This window comes from Aspergillus nomiae (assembly GCF_001204775.2).
Source record: "Aspergillus nomiae NRRL 13137 chromosome Unknown contig00316, whole genome shotgun sequence".
Taxonomy (NCBI): domain Eukaryota; kingdom Fungi; phylum Ascomycota; class Eurotiomycetes; order Eurotiales; family Aspergillaceae; genus Aspergillus; species Aspergillus nomiae.
The window spans coordinates 20,706-38,839 of NW_015378371.1; the positions used below are offsets into that span (position 1 = coordinate 20,706).

The following is an 18,134-nucleotide window of genomic DNA, read 5'->3' on the forward strand; positions in this document are numbered from 1 at the left end:
ATTACACGGCTGCTAACCTGGTGTTATCTACAAAAGAGCCTGAATAATGGAGTCCTGCTTTATCTAGTTATAGCCCAACTAGAAAACCCTAGGCCCTGAAGAAAGAGCACCGCAGTAGTGGTGCCAGCACCATCGCAGATCCCCAGCTGCCCCAACTCTTTGTTACCTGGACTATGTCAATCTAGCACTCATTCCCCCCCTGATCGGAGTATGGACTAGTACGCACCTACCAGTTGCAAACACAGTGTGCCTTGTGGACATTACAGTGACACCAATGGTAGGGAGTGCAGAAGCAAAGTCCATGGGTGCACGTCCCATCGCATCTCCTCTAGACCAAGTATTGTGAGTACTCCTTGTACTGGATATGGTGAAGAGTACAAGGACTTGCAGGGAGGATATACCTGTTCAGCCTGGAGGGCATTCTCTCGGCCGAAGGGGCTGGTCGTCTCTAGAAGAGCAGCAGGCGTGGGAGTGGGGCTAGGGGTAGGGATCAGAGTGCTAGTAGGAACATTGATACTGGTAGTACGGTCATGAGTAAAGGTTTGCGGAGAGAAAGCCAGTACAGTCTCGAGATATAGACAGAGTATGACGAGGAGAGCAACAGTAGTAGTCTTGATGGAAAGCATATTGCGCGAGAGTTGGAGAAACTGGCTTTGTTTAGACGGATGCAGAGTGTGTTTGGCAGGGATTATAGGTGCTGGTGGATAGAAAACGACAGGAAGAGAGAAGCAAACCAGGCCGAGGATTGTTGAACATATATCCATGTCCAGATGTTGGGATATTGTCAGGTGTTGTAGTTGCATTCGCAGTTAGAACCTGGTATTTCACTCGGCGCAGTCAATGAATACAACTCTCGAGGCACAGAATACCTCTGACCATTCATACTGGGGTACAGATTCATTCGCCTAAATCAGGTCACTATGAAGTAAGCCATCCCAAGCTCCAAGCCTTAGTTATGTTCCTTCAGTGAAATGTGTGTTTATATTACTAGTTAGACCATGGCTTGAGGAACGTGAAGCTCTCCTTATAGATCTCCTGCACATAGGTGTTGCTCAAAAATGAAGAAACAAAAACACAAAAGAAACCATAAGAGCCTGTCGCAAGTGAAGAGAGCATTCGAATTGTAAGCGATAGCACCCTGGAATCTGGGAATCTCGATATCTAGATACTAGTAGGGTTCACGATTGTGTGTACTCCGTATGCCAATCCACCATGTTAGTATCTCGGACTTTGCTCGTCATTAGTATAGACCATTGGCTCACGACCCCTCGACAGGTATAACTGATAACTTCTACCGTCCCACTTATTAAACTAGACCTATCCCTTGTCGGCATTGGCTATTAGAGGGCAGACCCACCCCTGTCTAGTCGACGGAGTCCCTCAAGTCTCGCTTAGCGCAGACTTTGGGGCCGAGGTAGATGAATGCCATGAGGTAAAGAGAATACGAGTCTGCACTCTGCAAAGCCCATCACATGTACTAATAAAAGAACGAGTCTTCTTTTGGAACGGCTGAAGGCGGGGATATATTCTAGAGCATGGTTACATTGGTTGTTTCTTCACTAAAATTCCATGATGGGAATGAACGCCGGCGCCGCACTTAAGCACTCTGCCGATCGACATCTTAAACCGCATCTTGGCAGTGATCAACCGAAAATAACTTCTGTCAAATGCTCGCTGGAGACCCTGACAACAGCACTGTGAGCTTCTTCAACAGTTTGACGACATGAGAAGGCGCCGGTCAGACAGTATGGAACAACCGACGGACCAAGAATCCCAGCTGCGATCCCACCGGAGAAAGCCGCAGCTGGAAGAATGCAGGACAGCAGCGCACAGACAGGGGGAAGAATGAGCCGGCTTTTGCAGGAGTGGGACCCACGAGGTGTTGAATGGATCGGCTCTACTAGGTCTACTGCCGGCCAGTCTTAGTACGCTGCAACGAGCAGGGATCGGTATGCTTCCACTGATCAGCCATGTCTTGTTTCCCCTTTTGAGGGGGGATAACGTCTATTTTTGCCTCCGAAAAAAAACTATAAAAGAGTCGTCCGGGGGCCGTCTTCTCTGGAGCAACATGCACACTGTCTGATTTTCAATCATGTTTGTTCGTCAGCTGTTGGGCCTTCTGGCCGTCGGCACTGGCCTGGCTACGGCTGTCAATCTTACTGGATACGAGTATGTGGTTGTGGGATCTGGAGCCGGTGGTGGCCCGTTAGCTGCTCGTCTGGCCCTCGCAGGACATAAGACTCTGCTGATCGAGGCCGGTGATGATCAGGGTCTGAACCTCAACTATTCCATTCCCGCCTACTCGGCAAAGGCCTCGGAGGATGAGGAGATGTCCTGGAACTTCTTCGTTCGCCACTACGCAGATGAGGCGAGACAAGCTCGGGACTATAAAACCAGCTATGAAACTCCAAGTGGTGAGATCTATACCGGTCTGAACCCACCGGAGGGCTCAACCATGAAGGGCACCCTCTATCCTCGCACGGGAACCCTCGGTGGTTGCACTGCGCACAATGCCCTGATCGCGATCTATCCTCACCAGTCCGACTTCGAATACATTGCCACCCTTACTGGTGACGGCTCTTGGTCCCCGGATAACATGCGCAAGTACTTTGCCAGGTTAGAGAACAACAACTACCTCCTCCCTGGAATGAAAGGCCATGGCTATGACGGCTGGCTCCATACCGAGACCGCCCCGCTCAGCCTGGTTTTGGAGGATCCCCAGCTTCTCAGCTTGCTCCTGGGTGGTGCTTTCGCTCTCGGTAATCATACCAACACGATCTTCAACGTTGGAACCCTTCTTGCCGGTGATGCGAATGCCGACCAGAAGACTCGCGATACCAAGCCGGGCTATTACCAGATCCCGATCTCCACCAACGACGCCCACCGCAACGGACCCCGCGAGTTCATCCTCGCGGTCCGCGATGCTAAGAACGCCGACGGTAGCAAGAAGTATCCCTTGGACGTGCGCACCAACTGTTTCGTCACCAAAGTGACCTTCGACGAGTCTGAGAACCCACCCCGCGCTACCGGCGTTGAATTCCTCGATGGCCAACATCTCTACCGCGCCAGCCCCCTCGCAAACGACTACTCCAAGGGAACACCGGGTACCGCGCAGGCCTCGCGCGAAGTCATCGTCGCCGGCGGTGTGTACAACTCCCCCCAGCTCCTCAAACTGAGCGGTGTCGGCCCAGCCGAGGAGCTCCAGAAGTTCGGAATCAAGGTTATCTCCGATCTGCCGGGCGTGGGAACCAACCTGCAGGATCACTACGAGATCACCGTGCAGGGCCACGTCCCCAAGGACTGGGCCGTCCTAGACGGCTGCACCTTCAGCGAGAATGGCCAAGCCGACCCCTGCATCGACCGATGGGAAACCCCCACCCTATCCTGAAAGACCGGGGTATCTACTCTTCCTCCGGACTGGCGGCGACGATGTTCTATAAGAGCAGCGTGACGGCCGACGACTCCTACGATGTGTTTGTCTTCGGTGGTCCTGTCAATTTCCGTGGTTACTTCCCCAACTACAGCATCAATGCCACCAGCGAGCATGACTGGTTTACCTGGGCTATTTTGAAGGGCCATCCCCGTAACTCCGCGGGCAGCGTCACTCTCCGGTCTGCTGATCCGCTTGATATGCCCGATATCGTGTTCAACTACTTCGACACTGGTGTGGGTGACTATGATGCTGATTTGCAGGCGCTGTATGAGGCGGTTGAGCTGAGTCGCGATGCGTTTGATCGTCAGCTCGTGGATGTCACCGAGGTACTCCCCGGTGCTGATGTGAAGACCAAGGAGGATATCCAGCAGTATGCGAAGGATACAGCTTGGGGACACCATGCCTCTTGTACGTGCCCTATTGGCGCGGACGATGATCCCATGGCGGTCTTGGACGCAAAATTCCGGGTCCGTGGTGTCAGTGGGCTTCGAGTGGTGGATGCTTCGGTGTACCCCAAGATTCCCGGCACCTTTACCGCTGTTTCGACTTATATTGTCGCCGAGAAGGCAGCTGATGAGATTCTGTCTGAGTTGAACTAGACTCAAAGAGTCTACACTGTGGAGCGTGCTATGCATAGCACAACGTTGTATATACTGCGCGAGTAACATTCCTGTAATTATAAGTTTGGAAGCACGTTTTATTGTCTTATAATACCATGTGACATTGGCTCCAGATCAACGAGCGATGCGTTATCTAGTATCCGAGGAGTACTTGTTCAACTACTCCTTCGTCGATATAGTAAACTGCCTATACTCTTAACGTCAACCTATACGGCCGGCTATCTCTGCAGGTCCTATCCATGCAGTGCCATGGTCCCAAAAATGCGAACAAGTCGAAACTTCAAGACCAAGTTTGACCAGATTGGGAGCAGGCAATAACTCCATATTCACCTGCCACCTGCATCGCCCAATTTGCCAGATCGATAGTGTCAAGGCCTCTACATTGGAGGATTAAGATGCCTCAAAGAGGCCTCATTTGCCTTCGACGTCCAGACGCCCAATATGTATGGGTTTTAGGATAGTCTTGTGGATCAAGAGCCACGTATTTGGCATAGGAAATCCCAAGAGGGCAAGATCCTGGGAGCGCCAGTCCTTAGAATAGCCGAGGAGATTGGAATGAACAAGTGATCTCGACCATCGGATGATCTGCTGTGTTGCTATACCTGGAGAGGCAAATCCCAAGGCTAGAGGAACACCAGTTACCTGCTCCAGATCCCGGTCAAACTCCTAGTTAAGAAGTCCCTTTTTGAAACCGCAAGAAGCGGAGGCATGAGTTTCAGATGCTCGCCCAATATGTGACATTGATAGGAAGATACAGATTTATGTAGATCATTAAAGATTCTTATATGATGTTTTTGAAACATTAGGAGTTGGGTTTTCGACTGCATATCAGCAGCGACAATTAGGAGAATCCACGATTAACACTCAAAACGCCATGGACAAGACCCAGAAAACAATGATCTATGTACGTAGCGTCATTCACGAGATGAACGTCGACTCGGAGAACATGACACCCTCCTCGGAGACTTCTTCATCTCCGATCTTCAATTTCAGTGTGAGCTTCTCTTGGGGAGCGAACTAAATCCTCGTTAGCGTAACTCGTCATCATAAACACCACGCAGCCTTACCTGGAAGATGTAGGGCCGTGTGCCAGCGACGCTACCGGCAATAGTCTTGATGAAGCCTGGCACCTCCGCCATAACGTCAATGCGGTCCAATCTCCGCCCGAGTGCACCATCGACCTCCGCATGGACAGCCTTATCATCTTGCGACTTGCCATCCCAAACCCACTTGATGGATTTCGGCTCGGGCCAGTCGCTATCCTGGTCCTGGGCTGTCTCAGTATGGGTAGCCGAGTTAGTTACACCGGCGTAAACAATCTCTCCGTCTTTAACAATTCCGCCAACGTTCACCACGGTCGATCCGTAAGAGGGGGGCGTTGTAAACTCCATCATGACGGCAGTGTATGTAGGAGTCTGGAAATTGACGAAGTTCCACCGCGCAGCTACCTTAAGATTAGAACACTGACTATTCAACTGCTTCTTGGGGGGCATCACTCACCAGCATGATGCGGCTTCATGCCTTGAAGGCCATGGATGAACATGCCGCGGCCTTTGAGGTCGTAAGTTTGCTCCTTGGTGGTGATCGTTCCTTCAACACCACAACGGGGCCAGAATGCATGGCTCATCGAACCCCAGGGGTTCTGTGCATCTGTACCGAAGTAGGAAGTGCCATCCTTTCCAATGACGAAACCGGGGGAAGAACGCTTGAAGGTGATGTTCACCAGACAGTCTTCGTTCACGGCGGACTTCAGTGTGTATGCATCTCCTTCCTCATTGAGCGCTAAAGAGAGGTTATCGGCTCCAAAGGAAAGCATGCTCTCATCGAACATAAAGTTGTACAAGGGATCCGAGTACCACTTGTGGGCGGCATCTCCAGTAAGGTTGAAGATCTTCGCGTTGAACTGGGCGGTGGTGTGAATGCCACTATAACAACCAGGAGAGGTTAGAGAAAACAGAAACGGCTTCAATAGGAAAAGGTCTAGGATTTGGAGAAAAGTCCGGTGCAGCGAGGTAATAATAGCCTTACACAATGTTGCTGTAGATGATCTGCACAAAAACTAAGGTGCCATTGTCGGCCATGATATAGAAGGTCTTGGTCTCGACATTGGTGTATTGGTAGGCGCGCAACGCAGGTCCTCCTTCGAGAGTACAGTGTAAGGGACTTCTTGTTGAGCAACAGATCGAATCGCCTCAGGGCCATAGATCGGCTCCTGCGTACCCGCAACACTCGCGAGGCTAGCGGTAGTGTGAAAGATTAGCACGGTTGAATCTAAGACCCACCGGGGTGGAAAATGAGAGGAAATGCGTACGTTGATTTGAGCCAGTTCATGATGGGCTTAAAGGGAGATGGAGTGACGGGTGTAAGTAGAGTTAAAGCGGTGGAGGGAGAGGGAAGGGAAGGGAAGAGAGAGAGAGAGAGAGTCGAGGAAAGTGTAGGTGAAGGGAAAGGAAATCGATAGCGCGCGGGGAGAGAGAGAGGCAAAGGGGGGCAACTCAATAGCTTCTGACAATGGGAAATAAATCAATAGTGACGAAGGGAAATGAAAAACAACCCAGATCAAGTGCAGTACGAGATTTCTAAAAATTACAAATTATCCAAGGGAGCTACATGGAATAAAAGGATCGAGATTGAGAATCATTTACTCATACATGCATCCATATGTATTCTCCTCCGAACAATGTTTTTAATGACGTTCAGCATTTCATTTCATTTCGTTTCTTTCGCTTGTGGTTAATACGGTAAGTAATTCCGTCGCCGCGGCGCCATTCCAAATCCAGAACTCTCCAAAACTCTGGGACCGCAAAAAGACCTCCGCCCATACAGTTCATTCCATTCGGTCCATATATACCATTGACCTGACCTTTTGAGTTCCCACCAAAAGCCACTCCTGATTCACCATGGCGAAAAAAGCGTTGGCCAAAGATCAAATTGTGAAGCTCATCGTGGGCGCTGGACAGGCCAGTCCCAGTCCTCCAGTCGGTCCGGCCCTCGGTAGCAAGGGTGTCAAGAGTATGGATTTTTGCAAGGTACGTTACGGGAAGAAATAGGTTCAGAGCTCAAATATACATCAAATCTACAGGGCATGTTAATGATCCAGTCCACTCACTGATGACTTACAACAGGAATTCAACGCCCGGACCGCACACATCAACACCGGAGTACCCGTTCCCGCGCGTGTCACCGTCCGTCCGGATCGCTCTTTCACATTCGATCTCCGCACCCCCACGACAACCTGGCTGTTGCTGCAGGCCGCGAACGTCGAACCTCGTAAGAATCGCATACGCGGAGCTATGAACCCAGGCCACGAGATCGTTGGCAAGGTGTCCCTGAAACATGTGTACGAGATCGCGCAAATCAAGCATTCCGAGACGAGACTATCGGGATTGAGTCTGCAGGGGCTATGCAAGAGCGTCATTGCGCAGGCGAAGTCCATTGGCATTCAGGTTGTTCCCTAAATGGGAAGGGGGCGAGATCGACTGTATATTTATTTGACATCCCTGATACGATGCGAGTGTTGCGACCACTGCCGTGAATTATGATACTGGCGTTCTTGGGTATGGAGTCTGTTTTCAATTGTACTATAATACATAGCATGTGATATAGAAAGCGTTGTCGGATACCTGAAGCATCTGCACATGGGCCAGGTCTTCCTGAGGCATGAGACAGATGGAGCTAGTCATCTACGTCTCGTCCTCGGAAAAGGTGGTTCTCTGATCTGAGCAGCACAAAACCATGGTTGGGCGCCTTGATAACCGAAGTTGATGTAAAAGCGTTCATTCCGTGATGCCGACCCCAGACTGGGCAAGGATGGATATGCACACATCTCTTTCACATCCCTTTCCTATGGTGACAGGAGAATAGGGGCCGCAAATGAAATATCCTACTTGATGAGAAGGAAAATAAAATAAGATCAAAATAACAATAAAAGTTAGTAACCTTGACGATGATGATGAAATAAATTAGGGGTAACTAAAGTGAAAGGGGCCCGAGAAAAGAGACGTAAGGGATCGAACCAACTAAACGCCAAGAGCAGCCATCAACATCAATTGCGGATCCCTTCCTGTCACCATGGATATTATTGAGTCAGGACAACGGGTCTTCTCCTGATAGACATTCAAATTGAATACGAGAGGGAGCGGTTCTTGCTTGGCAATTATTTGGCCTACGCAATCAGTTCAATTATTGCCTCCTGGATAGGGAGTGACCTTCGATGATGATCATCTGGCATAGTATCGCCCAAATGAGATAGGATAGACCACGAAGCGCTGGAGTGGGAATTCCCACATTCCTCACCTTTTCCCTGCAGTCTGTTTTTGAAGTGTTTTTGGTCGGAAGTTGGGGGACATAACTCAAAAGAACATTTACTTCGAGTACTGTAGACTATGTGCCTAGAAGAACCCGTACCAAGTGGATAATGATCAAAGAGGCTCATGGGGAGCCGACAGCTGGTGGACGGAGTGGGTATCCACGAACATGTCAGGGCTCCGAACCATTTAATGACTGCCTAATGCATTCCACGCACACCCTCAACAAGCGATTGTTAATGACGATGATTGAAAAACTAGATCCGAGATATCTGGATGCTATTAGTAGTCTGACAGAAGGTTGATTCAGGATGACTCTTTAACTCGTGATATTCAACTATTTGTTCCCATCGATTGCTAATAAGGAAACAAACAGGCCAAATCTGTAGGGCTGCCAAGCTAACCGAGTCTGGAAGCCTTCCAGATCAGGTCCATCCGTGACTAAACCCGGCAAGGAATGCGTCCCAAAGCGGTGTCCCGCGCCCCACTCGGTTGTGGTCGATGAGGTAATGTGAGCAGCATGAACCAAGAAACCGGTGGCGGGAAGCTTTCCTGTCAAAAATCTACGACGAGGTAAAAGTAAGGACTGTCCGGAGTAAATTGTGGAACGTCTGAGACTCTGAATACCAAACCATCATCGTCAATAGCCGACCAACCCCAGCGGAACGTCAAAGCGGTGGCGGATCAGCCGAGTAGCCGTGAATGTAACTAACTCTCACTATGCAGCAGAATTCCACGCCAGATGAAATCCAGAATGTTATAGCGGGGTAGACGGTCAGCCACCATAGACGGAGTTGGAGGGCCGATCGGGAGGGGAGGATCTGGAAGGGTTGTTGTTCTCCAATCCTGTTCGCGGACGCTTGTCGGTATTCTTAGTAGTCTGCCAGTACCGATAACGACCAGGTCTGGCTCATCCTTGGCTTGAGGCCGAATGACCCCCCAAGGCTGAGTGTATTTGTTAAGTACCAAGGTTGGCTAGAATTCTTAGAATTCTTATGACTATTGCCTTCATCTTGGGCTAGATTTCTCTTCGTAATACAACGGGAAATCCGGTGCATAATGGAGAGGACATGGAGGAATTGACAGCTGTAAATAGAAGACTTGGCTTTAATCCCACCGGGTCACATGGTGATGCATCTCAGTATTGCTCGTACCAGAAAGAAAGCAATGAATCCCCAAGATAATCATGACGACGACTCTGTATTTAACTGTCATATACCGTTGACCGTCTCCGCCAGATTCCGAAGAAGATTGAACCGTTTCAAATCCAATCCTCTCAGCACGCGCAAAACGGTCAGTTGAAATCTCAGCAATTGATTTATCTGCCCTGCATAAACTTTTTCTTTTCCTTTATTTTTCCTTTTTCCTTTTTCTTTTTTTTACTTTTTTCTCTCCCGCCTTGTCCCCGACCATTTTTTCTTTCCAGGACGAAAGCGACTGTGCTTGACCAGAAAAACCAAGGGGAATAGTCTTTTTTCCCCTTCCAACTGTTCGGGGTCCATCAATCCATCTTGAACTGATCCGCGTGAATGGTCCAGGCGTTTGACGAACCCACACCCCCCCCAGCTACGAAACTAATCTATTCTGCCACTAAACTAATCCTCCTCCGTCCGGCGCCGCTATTGCCGCCGGCGTCATTTTCTGGCTCCAACCCCAAACCCGCCGCACCTGCTTTCTCTTCTCTCTCTCTCTCTTCCTTTTCCTCGTGTGGTGGATCTCTCCCCTCGACTCCGCCCCCCTCCGTACATCCCACTCCTCCTTCTGTTAGTTCTTGTCGAACCCTTGACGATAAGAGGCGCAAGGACTATCCCGGTGTCTTTTAACCATCCTTCCGGTCCTCCGCCGTTTTTGAATGGGTCCAGTTTTCTCTCCGCCTACTGTTTTGTGAGTAACAACGGCAACGGATCCTGCATACGAAATCCTCCGCGCATTTCCATCTCACAGCTCGTTGGTTGCCTTCGGTCAAACATTCAACCACATCCGCCTCCGGAGAATAAGGGAGAGGAAGAAGTTATTCTACTATAACCGTTTGACTTAGTTATCGCTATTATCATCGGCCAGCCTATCAGCTCAATTCGTGGAGGGGCATGTGTCCCGCAACGTAATTTTGGGGAGTATGACGTCTGAAGCGACTGGTTTCGCCCATACGAACATGGAATCCGGTATGCAGCGCCCCTCACCACCGTCGGTCGAGAATAAGTATTGTATACTGATATCGTTGATTTTGTCCCCAGACTCTTTGGCCGCTCAGCAACCCGTCCCAGCGCCAGCTGGGCAGGGTACGAATTCAGCTGATCAGGAGAACAAGACTAAAGCACAACCAAGCCAGGTCCGCTTCTCTTCAACAACAGAGGAAATTGAGCCATCGGCCGCCACTGGTGGCCCCGCACCGAGGCCGGCCGAGACCCCCAAGCAAATGGATGACTTGCGGTCGTTGGCGGCTAGCCTTCAAAGATCCCAATTACAAGAGTCTCGGCTGGGGAGTTTCTCATATGATCCCGTCTCTCTACCTTCTTCAAGGGTATGTATGCGCAGGTAATCTGCCGGCATGTGGCTGCATATGTTCTGCAAGGCACCGTCCTCACATCGGCCCGCCCGAACTGAGGGGAGAGAAAGAGGCTAATCACCATGCTGTCCCTTACAGGTTGCGTCTCGAGAATCAAGCGATCGCAGTACACGAGGAGCTAATGGATCTGGTTTGCCGTCTCCCCATGCCTCCCCACCAGTGTCCGTGATGCAATCACCACCACTTACACCCGCGGCCACCCATTCGCGTGAATCCAAAACTAATGGCACTTCCTCCATGTCGATTGCTACAGATCGAGGAACCGGCGCAAACTCAGCGGCGATGACCCCAGAGACATCTCCACCCACAGGTGGATCCACGAAGAGCCAAGCGCCCCAAAGCGCCCCAACTTCGCGGCCTGGTTCGACCGATCACCTAGCAAAGACCAATGTCTCGCAAACATCGTCTCACCCACAGAATGGAGCAAAACATCGGGCGCAGTTCTTCATTGGGCCCGATGCCAGCTCTCAAGACGAAAGCCCACCAGCCACCCCTAGGGTCGACTACACTCCTCCTGGCGCCATCACGCCAGTAGGAGAACCGGATGATCCGTACGCTCGCAGTAAGCGCCCTCCTCAGCCGAAGAACCTTGCTCAGCTCGATCAGCGGTTTATTTTTGGCGGCCGTGACTTCAAACGGCGTGCACACACCTCGTCGTTCGGCCGTCCATCGACCCCCCGGTCGGCAAGCGCGAGTGATCTGAAGGCAAGCGATAAGCAACGTAGTGGGTTTTTCGGCAGCAAAAAGGACTCCAGACAGCAAGAACCCGAGGGTAAGCATCATGGCCATATGGCGGAGCTCAAGCGATTTTTCAAGATGGGTCATAAACACAAACGCGCTGAGTCACCATCATCGGCAGCGAAACGGTCGAGCAGGTCCTCTGGGAAGAGCACGCCCTATCAAATGGCACCCGACAGCGTCCCGTTTGCCGATGATCATGGGCTCAATTCCAAGTATGGAAAGTTAGGGAAGGTTCTAGGATCTGGGGCCGGTGGCTCTGTACGGTTACTGAAACGTAACAGCGACGGCGTGACTTTTGCCGTGAAGCAGTTTCGAGACCGTCATTCCTGGGAGACGTTGAAGGAATATTCGAAAAAAGTCACAGCAGAGTTCTGCATTGGGTCAACTTTACACCATGGCAACATTATCGAAACCCTTGATATCATCCAAGAAGGGACCCATTGGTACGAGGTCATGGAATACGCCCCATTTGACCTTTTTGCGATTGTTATGACCGGCAAGATGCAGAAGGAAGAAGTCGCGTGCTCCTTCAAGCAGATTCTCAGCGGAGTGGCATATCTACACGGGATGGGCTTGGCCCATCGGGATTTGAAGCTGGATAACGTGGTTGTCAACGAGCATGGCATTATGAAACTGATTGACTTCGGGAGTGCTGTTGTTTTCCGGTACCCTTTTGAGAATGACATTGTTCCCGCTTCAGGTGAGTCTGGCCGTTATGCTCATGAAGGCGTTCTCATAAAGGAACTTGTTTTTTGAACTTACAAATTCATTCAGGAATCGTGGGTTCCGATCCGTACCTCGCCCCGGAAGTGTATGATGAGAAGAAATATGATCCGCGCCCTACGGATATCTGGTCTCTGGCTATTATCTTCTGCTGCATGAGTTTGCGGCGATTCCCTTGGAAGCAACCCCGAGTTAGCGATAACTCCTATAGACTCTTTGTGTCTTCCCCTACCCCGGGGACTCCGGTGCCAGATGCTGATCCGAAACGCCATCGACCGATCAAGTCTGCTCCTGACCTCTCCTCATCTGCGCGGGAAGGCCAGTCCTCGGAATCGAAGAATGGAGTGTCCGGGCCACCGCCAGAACCCTCTAAAAGCCAGGATGCGCCAAAATCCCAACCGAAACCGGAATCAGCCACCCAGGACGAAAATCAACCCCCAGAGAGCCCCCAAGAGAAGACACCTAGCGACAATCAGAAAAACGGTAATGGTGACAACAAACCCAGACGCACAACCAGTAAAGAGGCACCCCCGCTTCCCCCCGGCGCGGCACCCCCGTCAGGACAACGTCAGGAAGTCATCAAGCCCATGGAGGCTTTTGCGGCTCCTGCCTCGCGAAAGCCGTTATATCATCGGCCGGATGCTCAAGGTGAGCGTGAAAGAACGAGCGATCCTCGATGATGTCTTGACCGATGAATGGATTCGAAACATCGATGCCTGTCACCAAGAGGTCTCTGGGGAGGTTCACAGGGCTCCGGGCCATACACATATCCTGGAGCCACCTTCTCCGAGCCCCGCAGTGGCCAGTAAGGCCAAATAGGCCTCTCACCCTTAATACCAGCTAATACTCTTTGTGGTCCATTTTCCGACCCGAGACCTTTGTTTCCATATTGCTTTGTTGCTCCCGGTTGCTTTCGAGTCGTGATACACTTTTGTGGACTTTTACCGTCAAGTTATGGTTCAGGGCATATTGCCCATGGTGGTCTTCTGTCACTCTTTAGCCGTTTTGTACGGTTCAATATAGGTCATGAGGTCAATGCTTTCTACGCTACCTCAGTTGTTTTGATTATCCACTTTCACTTTCCCTGTGCTGGGAAGAGGGAGCAAATGCTTCCGCTCCGCCCTTTTTTTCCCCCCCACGTTGTTATACAGGCGTTTCTGGTCGGTCGTGTGAAACGGAGCTGCTCGGGCGATTAACCTTCCCAGCAAACAATGGCTGGTTGTTAGACCTCTATTGCCCCTTTCTACTTGTTTTACATTTCTTCTTTGGCTTCGATATTTCCTATGCAGTATTATATCGTGCATCTGGCTCGATTCAAGGGTCACCTCATCCTTCGGTCTGCTCATTCATTTCACATGCCCCTAATTGTATTCATCAAGCCAAAACTAGCCAGGTAGATACTATAAATACATGAACTAAAGAACTGTCTGCAGTTCAAAAGAGGAAAGGATTAATGCAAAAAGTCAGCAGCGGTAGTCATTCAGTCTGTTGATCGAGGTCCAGCCACTTCCATGTCTCATTTAATGCCCTCGTGTCCTTCTATATCACCATGTTCTATTGTAGATTTAATACAGGACTCTTCTATGTTACCACTTTGAATGAACCAGACCTGGACGTTGATAAGGGCACACACCAGGTCTTGAACGATGGAGACGTAACGAAGAGTATTAGCCGCCAATATGGTCGATATAACGAGTGAGATTTGCAGCAAAATATTTACATGTACATACAATGGGTGAAACCTGGCGTCCTCCGGGCGGCGGAGATTGCGGAGTTTAGCGAGATCTGCGATTATCGGAGTTTCTTCAGGTCCCAGGATGCGCCAGGAATTCCATCCTCTGCAGTCCGCTCCTTCGTGCCACGTCCCAACCCCGCGTTTCACTATCATGGCTCAGTCACCCGAAGCGGAGCCATTGGTCTCCTTATGGACGAGGTCTTTGCTTGTATGCTGTGATAATTACGCTTCGTCCCCCGCTTGATCGTCTGTCAACTAACCTTTCCTGCCGCACAAGTCTGGTGCAGTGGCCGGGCTCACTGTCGACTGTTCTTTGTACCCATTAGATACGATCAAAACACGCCTTCAGAAAGCTAGACACCATGCCCCATCGGTCCCCCCTACCAGTCTGTCCCTGAGACAGACTATCCGAGGAATCTATGCTGGTCTCCCTTCCGTCCTCTTCGGCTCGGCACCATCAGCCGCATCCTTCTTCATCGTCTACGATGGCGTAAAACGTTCTCTTCTACCAGTCTCGAGCTCCGAGACTCCGTCCCGGACACATATAATCCTTACACATTCTCTTGCGTCTTCGATGGGTGAGGTAGCAGCTTGCGCAGTTCGCGTGCCTACTGAAGTTATCAAACAAAGAGCTCAAGCGGGTCTCTTTGGTGGCTCAAGTTTGTTGGCCTTAAAGGATATTCTGGCTTTGCGCCATCCAGATGCTGCCCGTGGGATAAGTGGTGGTTATGGACAGGTCATCAGGGAACTGTATCGGGGAGCCGGTATCACCATTGCAAGGGAAATCCCGTTCACCGTTTTACAGTTCACTATGTGGGAATCAATGAAGGAGGCATATGCCAAGCGCATGCAGCATACCTCGAAATCTGGCTCGGGCTCTTCCATAGACCAGGTGCCGGCCTCCACAAGTGCCATGTTCGGTAGTGTCGCTGGCGCAATTGCCGCCGGGCTTACGACCCCTCTCGACGTCATCAAGACGCGAGTCATGCTCGCTCGTCGTGGAGATGGTGCGGAAGGTGGTCGAGTGCGGATCAAGGACGTGGTTCAGGATATTTCCAAGGAAGGATTCGGGGCTTTTTGGAGAGGTATCGGACCACGGGTGGCTTGGATCGGTATTGGAGGCGCCGTGTTTTTGGGTAGTTACCAATGGGCATGGAATTCCCTTGAGAGGAAAAGTAGGTCTCAGGACGAATAAAGGACTCATGTATATATAATCTCATCGCTTGTACAATACACCATAGCGTTATAAATAGACGAGGTATCATAGCATATCGGACAGGGCGCTCTCTCTGCATCATGCATTGTCGCAGCTCTTCCTTGCCATCCACTTTAGTTCCTCAGCTTGTTCAGCAGTCAGGAGTTGTTCCATCTTCTCTACAGTCAGGAAGTCATGGTCATAAAACTCAAACCCTGGAACAACAGTCTTGATCAATCGTCAGCTTCCATTCCTTGTAATACTAGCAGCTTCCTAGCATTGACCACTGACCTCGCTAATTAACAACCCCTCTGACTTCAAGTTGTTATCACCAGACAAATCGCCATCGCAATCCGGCAACAAATAGCTGGATTTATACTTTCCGCCCTCCACAACCCATTGCAGTCGCTCTCCCTTGTCAATCCGATGGCCCACCACAAATGATTCAATGGGCACTTTCCCTTCATCCTCCTTCGCCTGGTCGGCGTGCAGGATGACGTACCGACCTCGGCCACGGTGAAGGGTATGCACCGTGCGACTCCGATTGCGATGGAAATATCCCATCGGCGACCGGGGCGTAATGAAGTAGTAGATCGTAGTGCTCGCTGACCGGGTAGCTTTCTCAGCATCTGGCTCCATTATTCTCTTACTCTTATCCATGTCGTCGCGATAGGGATCTGGGACCCGGAGTGGATGACGATCGGTTTCGCTGTAATAGCCGCCCTCGGGGTGAGGTTATAGTTGGAGGGCCCGGATCGTCTTTTGGATGTTGGGCGATTCAGGTACGCTCTCCTCGTTGGTCGCAGGTGGTTGCTAGTAGGGCTTGACTAAGGTGGCGGGGATGTCCATTTGGACTTTAATTTACTACTCTTTGCTCGGCTTTTTCCTGTTTGGAAAGACTTGGTTGTAGCCCATGTAAGCTGAGACTCTCGCGGAGACCTCGATATATCATGCCTATGTCCCGATGATCTCACTCACGGAGTTTACCAGGGATTGATTCGATTGGTTAGTTTCATTTGGTACTTAGTATACAACCACCTGGCGGAGTATTTCTAGCAGTATAGATAGTACTAGCTCGTCTATGTTATGCATAGATCACTGTGTATGTACAATGGTGTCAGTTATAGCTGTCGGCTGAAGTGAATAGCCACTATACTAGCATCTACTCGAGGATTAGTAGAGAATGTTCAGTGGCATCGGACAAACTGCGGCGGTCAACACAACCCCGGCAAATGATATCACTGCACTGGACGTTAAATGAAGTGCGGGAGTGGAGAAGTCGTCCTACTAGTCGTAAGTAATTAACATCCCGCACTGGTTCACTCCAATGGACCTGTGCTGCAGTCGAAATGAAAACATGTATATACATATATCCGTATATATATAACAGAAAGGAATGGAAAGGAGTCGAGAAAGAAGAGATAGGTAAATACTATACTACGATCAGGTACTAGTAGTAGTATGTCACTGGGATGGCATCATGTGAGGAGGAGGCATGACCTTCGGGACTAAACTTAAGATAATCAAAGCCTCCACGCTTGTCATTTCCAGGCACACCACTTAAACTCCAGTAGCTCTCTCTCTCTCTCTTTCTCTCTCCCCTAATCTCTTTTGCTGTGGGCTCTTCTCTTTCGTTCACCTCCTTACCCTCCTCTTGGTTGTGTTGTTCCTTTGATTTTTGTGTGTTGTGATTGATTTCTTTCCTTTCCTTCTTATACCTTCAAGACTCCTGGGGATGCTCCCGGTTGCGACTGTTGCGACTGTTGGTGAGTGATCGACCGCCCACTTGGTCTAACCTCCGCACTGAGCGCCGTCTCCTCCGCACTTCTTTCTCAACTCGCCTCTTCCGAGGACCTCAACACTACATGGCCCGGAAATTAAGTCACCAGAGGATCACATATGGTATGTTAATTTTCCCACCAGATTTAGTCTATTGATTTATTCTCTCGTGGTGTTTCTGCTGCTGGTCTTACACCTGTCTCACTTGTAGATCCTCCACTAACGATTGTTTTTCGCTCTGCTCAGTGCTACCTCTGCCTGATGCCCCTGGCGGTCATCGGCTGGGGGTAAACGGCCTAGAAATCGACACAGATAACTCTATCCTGTGAGCACCCTCCAAACCCCTCGTTTTCGGCGTTTCTGTCAGAATCTTTGCCGCGCCCTGGGAACGACCGCTTTCGCCGGTGTCGCCGTCAACTCGGCGCTAACTACCGTCCGTGAAACAGGTATTCCGCTGGTCGCGATGGTGTCATCTGCTCATGGGATCTAAATTCATCACTGAAGTCATCGTCCCCTCCCACCTTGGGCGCTTCGAAACCGGCTCCCACGACATTCCGAAACCAAGTCCAGGCGCACAGCCATTGGATCAATGACATTGTTCTAACGAAGAACAACTCTGCCCTAGTCTCTGCATCCTCCGATACTACTGTACGACTATGGCGACCGCATTCCGAATGTACGGAAGTCTCGGACCCTATCGGGAAACATGCGGATTACGTCAAAGCGCTGGCTACACCGGGGAGCCATGCCTCTTGGGTCGCATCTGGAGGTCTAGATCACAAAGTCTACCTGTGGGATTTGAATCGCGGTGGGGAGATATTGAATATTGACGCCTGCGGAGGGGATAGCACGGCCAAAGGGTCTGTATATGCGCTTGGAGCTGTGTCTTCTGTGATCGCCAGCGGCGGTCCAGAGAGTGTGGTCAGAGTGTGGGACCCCAAATCCGGGAAGCTGATCACCAAATTTGTCGGACATACAGATAACATTCGAGACATTCTGGTAAATCGTGACGGGGATACGATCATGACGGCATCG

At 50.5% G+C, this 18,134-nt stretch overlaps 7 protein-coding genes across 7 annotated transcripts; 5 read left to right on the forward strand and 2 right to left on the reverse strand.

The window, feature by feature from the left end:
* Positions 1-2,092: 2,092 nt before the first annotated feature.
* On the forward strand, positions 2,093-3,388 carry ANOM_007906 (glucose-methanol-choline (gmc) oxidoreductase; the record flags this gene model as incomplete). The annotated part of the gene is made up of 1 exon (XM_015553162.1): positions 2,093-3,388. The coding sequence occupies one exon, from the start codon at positions 2,093-2,095 to the stop codon at positions 3,386-3,388; it is 1,296 nt and encodes a 431-aa protein (XP_015403704.1).
* Positions 3,389-3,429: 41 nt separating this feature from the next.
* On the forward strand, positions 3,430-4,032 carry ANOM_007907 (choline dehydrogenase family protein; the record flags this gene model as incomplete). The annotated part of the gene is made up of 1 exon (XM_015553163.1): positions 3,430-4,032. The coding sequence occupies one exon, from the start codon at positions 3,430-3,432 to the stop codon at positions 4,030-4,032; it is 603 nt and encodes a 200-aa protein (XP_015403703.1).
* A 561-nt stretch (positions 4,033-4,593) lies between these two features.
* Positions 4,594-6,384, reverse strand: ANOM_007908 (survival factor 1 family protein; the record flags this gene model as incomplete). The annotated part of the gene is made up of 5 exons (XM_015553164.1): positions 4,594-5,070; positions 5,121-5,497; positions 5,554-6,016; positions 6,082-6,290; positions 6,336-6,384. The coding sequence occupies 5 exons, from the start codon at positions 6,382-6,384 to the stop codon at positions 4,972-4,974; spliced, it is 1,197 nt and encodes a 398-aa protein (XP_015403712.1). The 3' UTR covers positions 4,594-4,971.
* Positions 6,385-6,953: 569 nt separating this feature from the next.
* ANOM_007909 (mitochondrial 54S ribosomal protein uL11m) lies at positions 6,954-7,671 on the forward strand (the record flags this gene model as incomplete). The annotated part of the gene is made up of 2 exons (XM_015553165.1): positions 6,954-7,082; positions 7,179-7,671. 2 exons carry the CDS (start codon positions 6,954-6,956, stop codon positions 7,509-7,511), a joined length of 462 nt encoding a protein of 153 aa, XP_015403711.1. The 3' UTR covers positions 7,512-7,671.
* A 2,677-nt stretch (positions 7,672-10,348) lies between these two features.
* ANOM_007910 (putative protein kinase) lies at positions 10,349-15,320 on the forward strand (the record flags this gene model as incomplete). Its single annotated transcript, XM_015553166.1, has 6 exons — positions 10,349-10,522; positions 10,595-10,881; positions 11,005-12,367; positions 12,442-13,038; positions 14,200-14,333; positions 14,403-15,320. Coding segments are annotated over 6 exons (3,354 nt in total), but the record flags the coding sequence as incomplete, so codon positions are not given.
* A 99-nt stretch (positions 15,321-15,419) lies between these two features.
* ANOM_007911 (cupin domain-containing protein) lies at positions 15,420-15,980 on the reverse strand (the record flags this gene model as incomplete). The annotated part of the gene is made up of 2 exons (XM_015553167.1): positions 15,420-15,548; positions 15,612-15,980. 2 exons carry the CDS (start codon positions 15,978-15,980, stop codon positions 15,420-15,422), a joined length of 498 nt encoding a protein of 165 aa, XP_015403700.1.
* A 1,048-nt stretch (positions 15,981-17,028) lies between these two features.
* ANOM_007912 (WD40 repeat domain-containing protein) lies at positions 17,029-18,134 on the forward strand (the record flags this gene model as incomplete). The annotated part of the gene is made up of 3 exons (XM_015553168.1): positions 17,029-17,222; positions 17,346-17,424; positions 17,546-18,134. Coding segments are annotated over 3 exons (825 nt in total), but the record flags the coding sequence as incomplete, so codon positions are not given.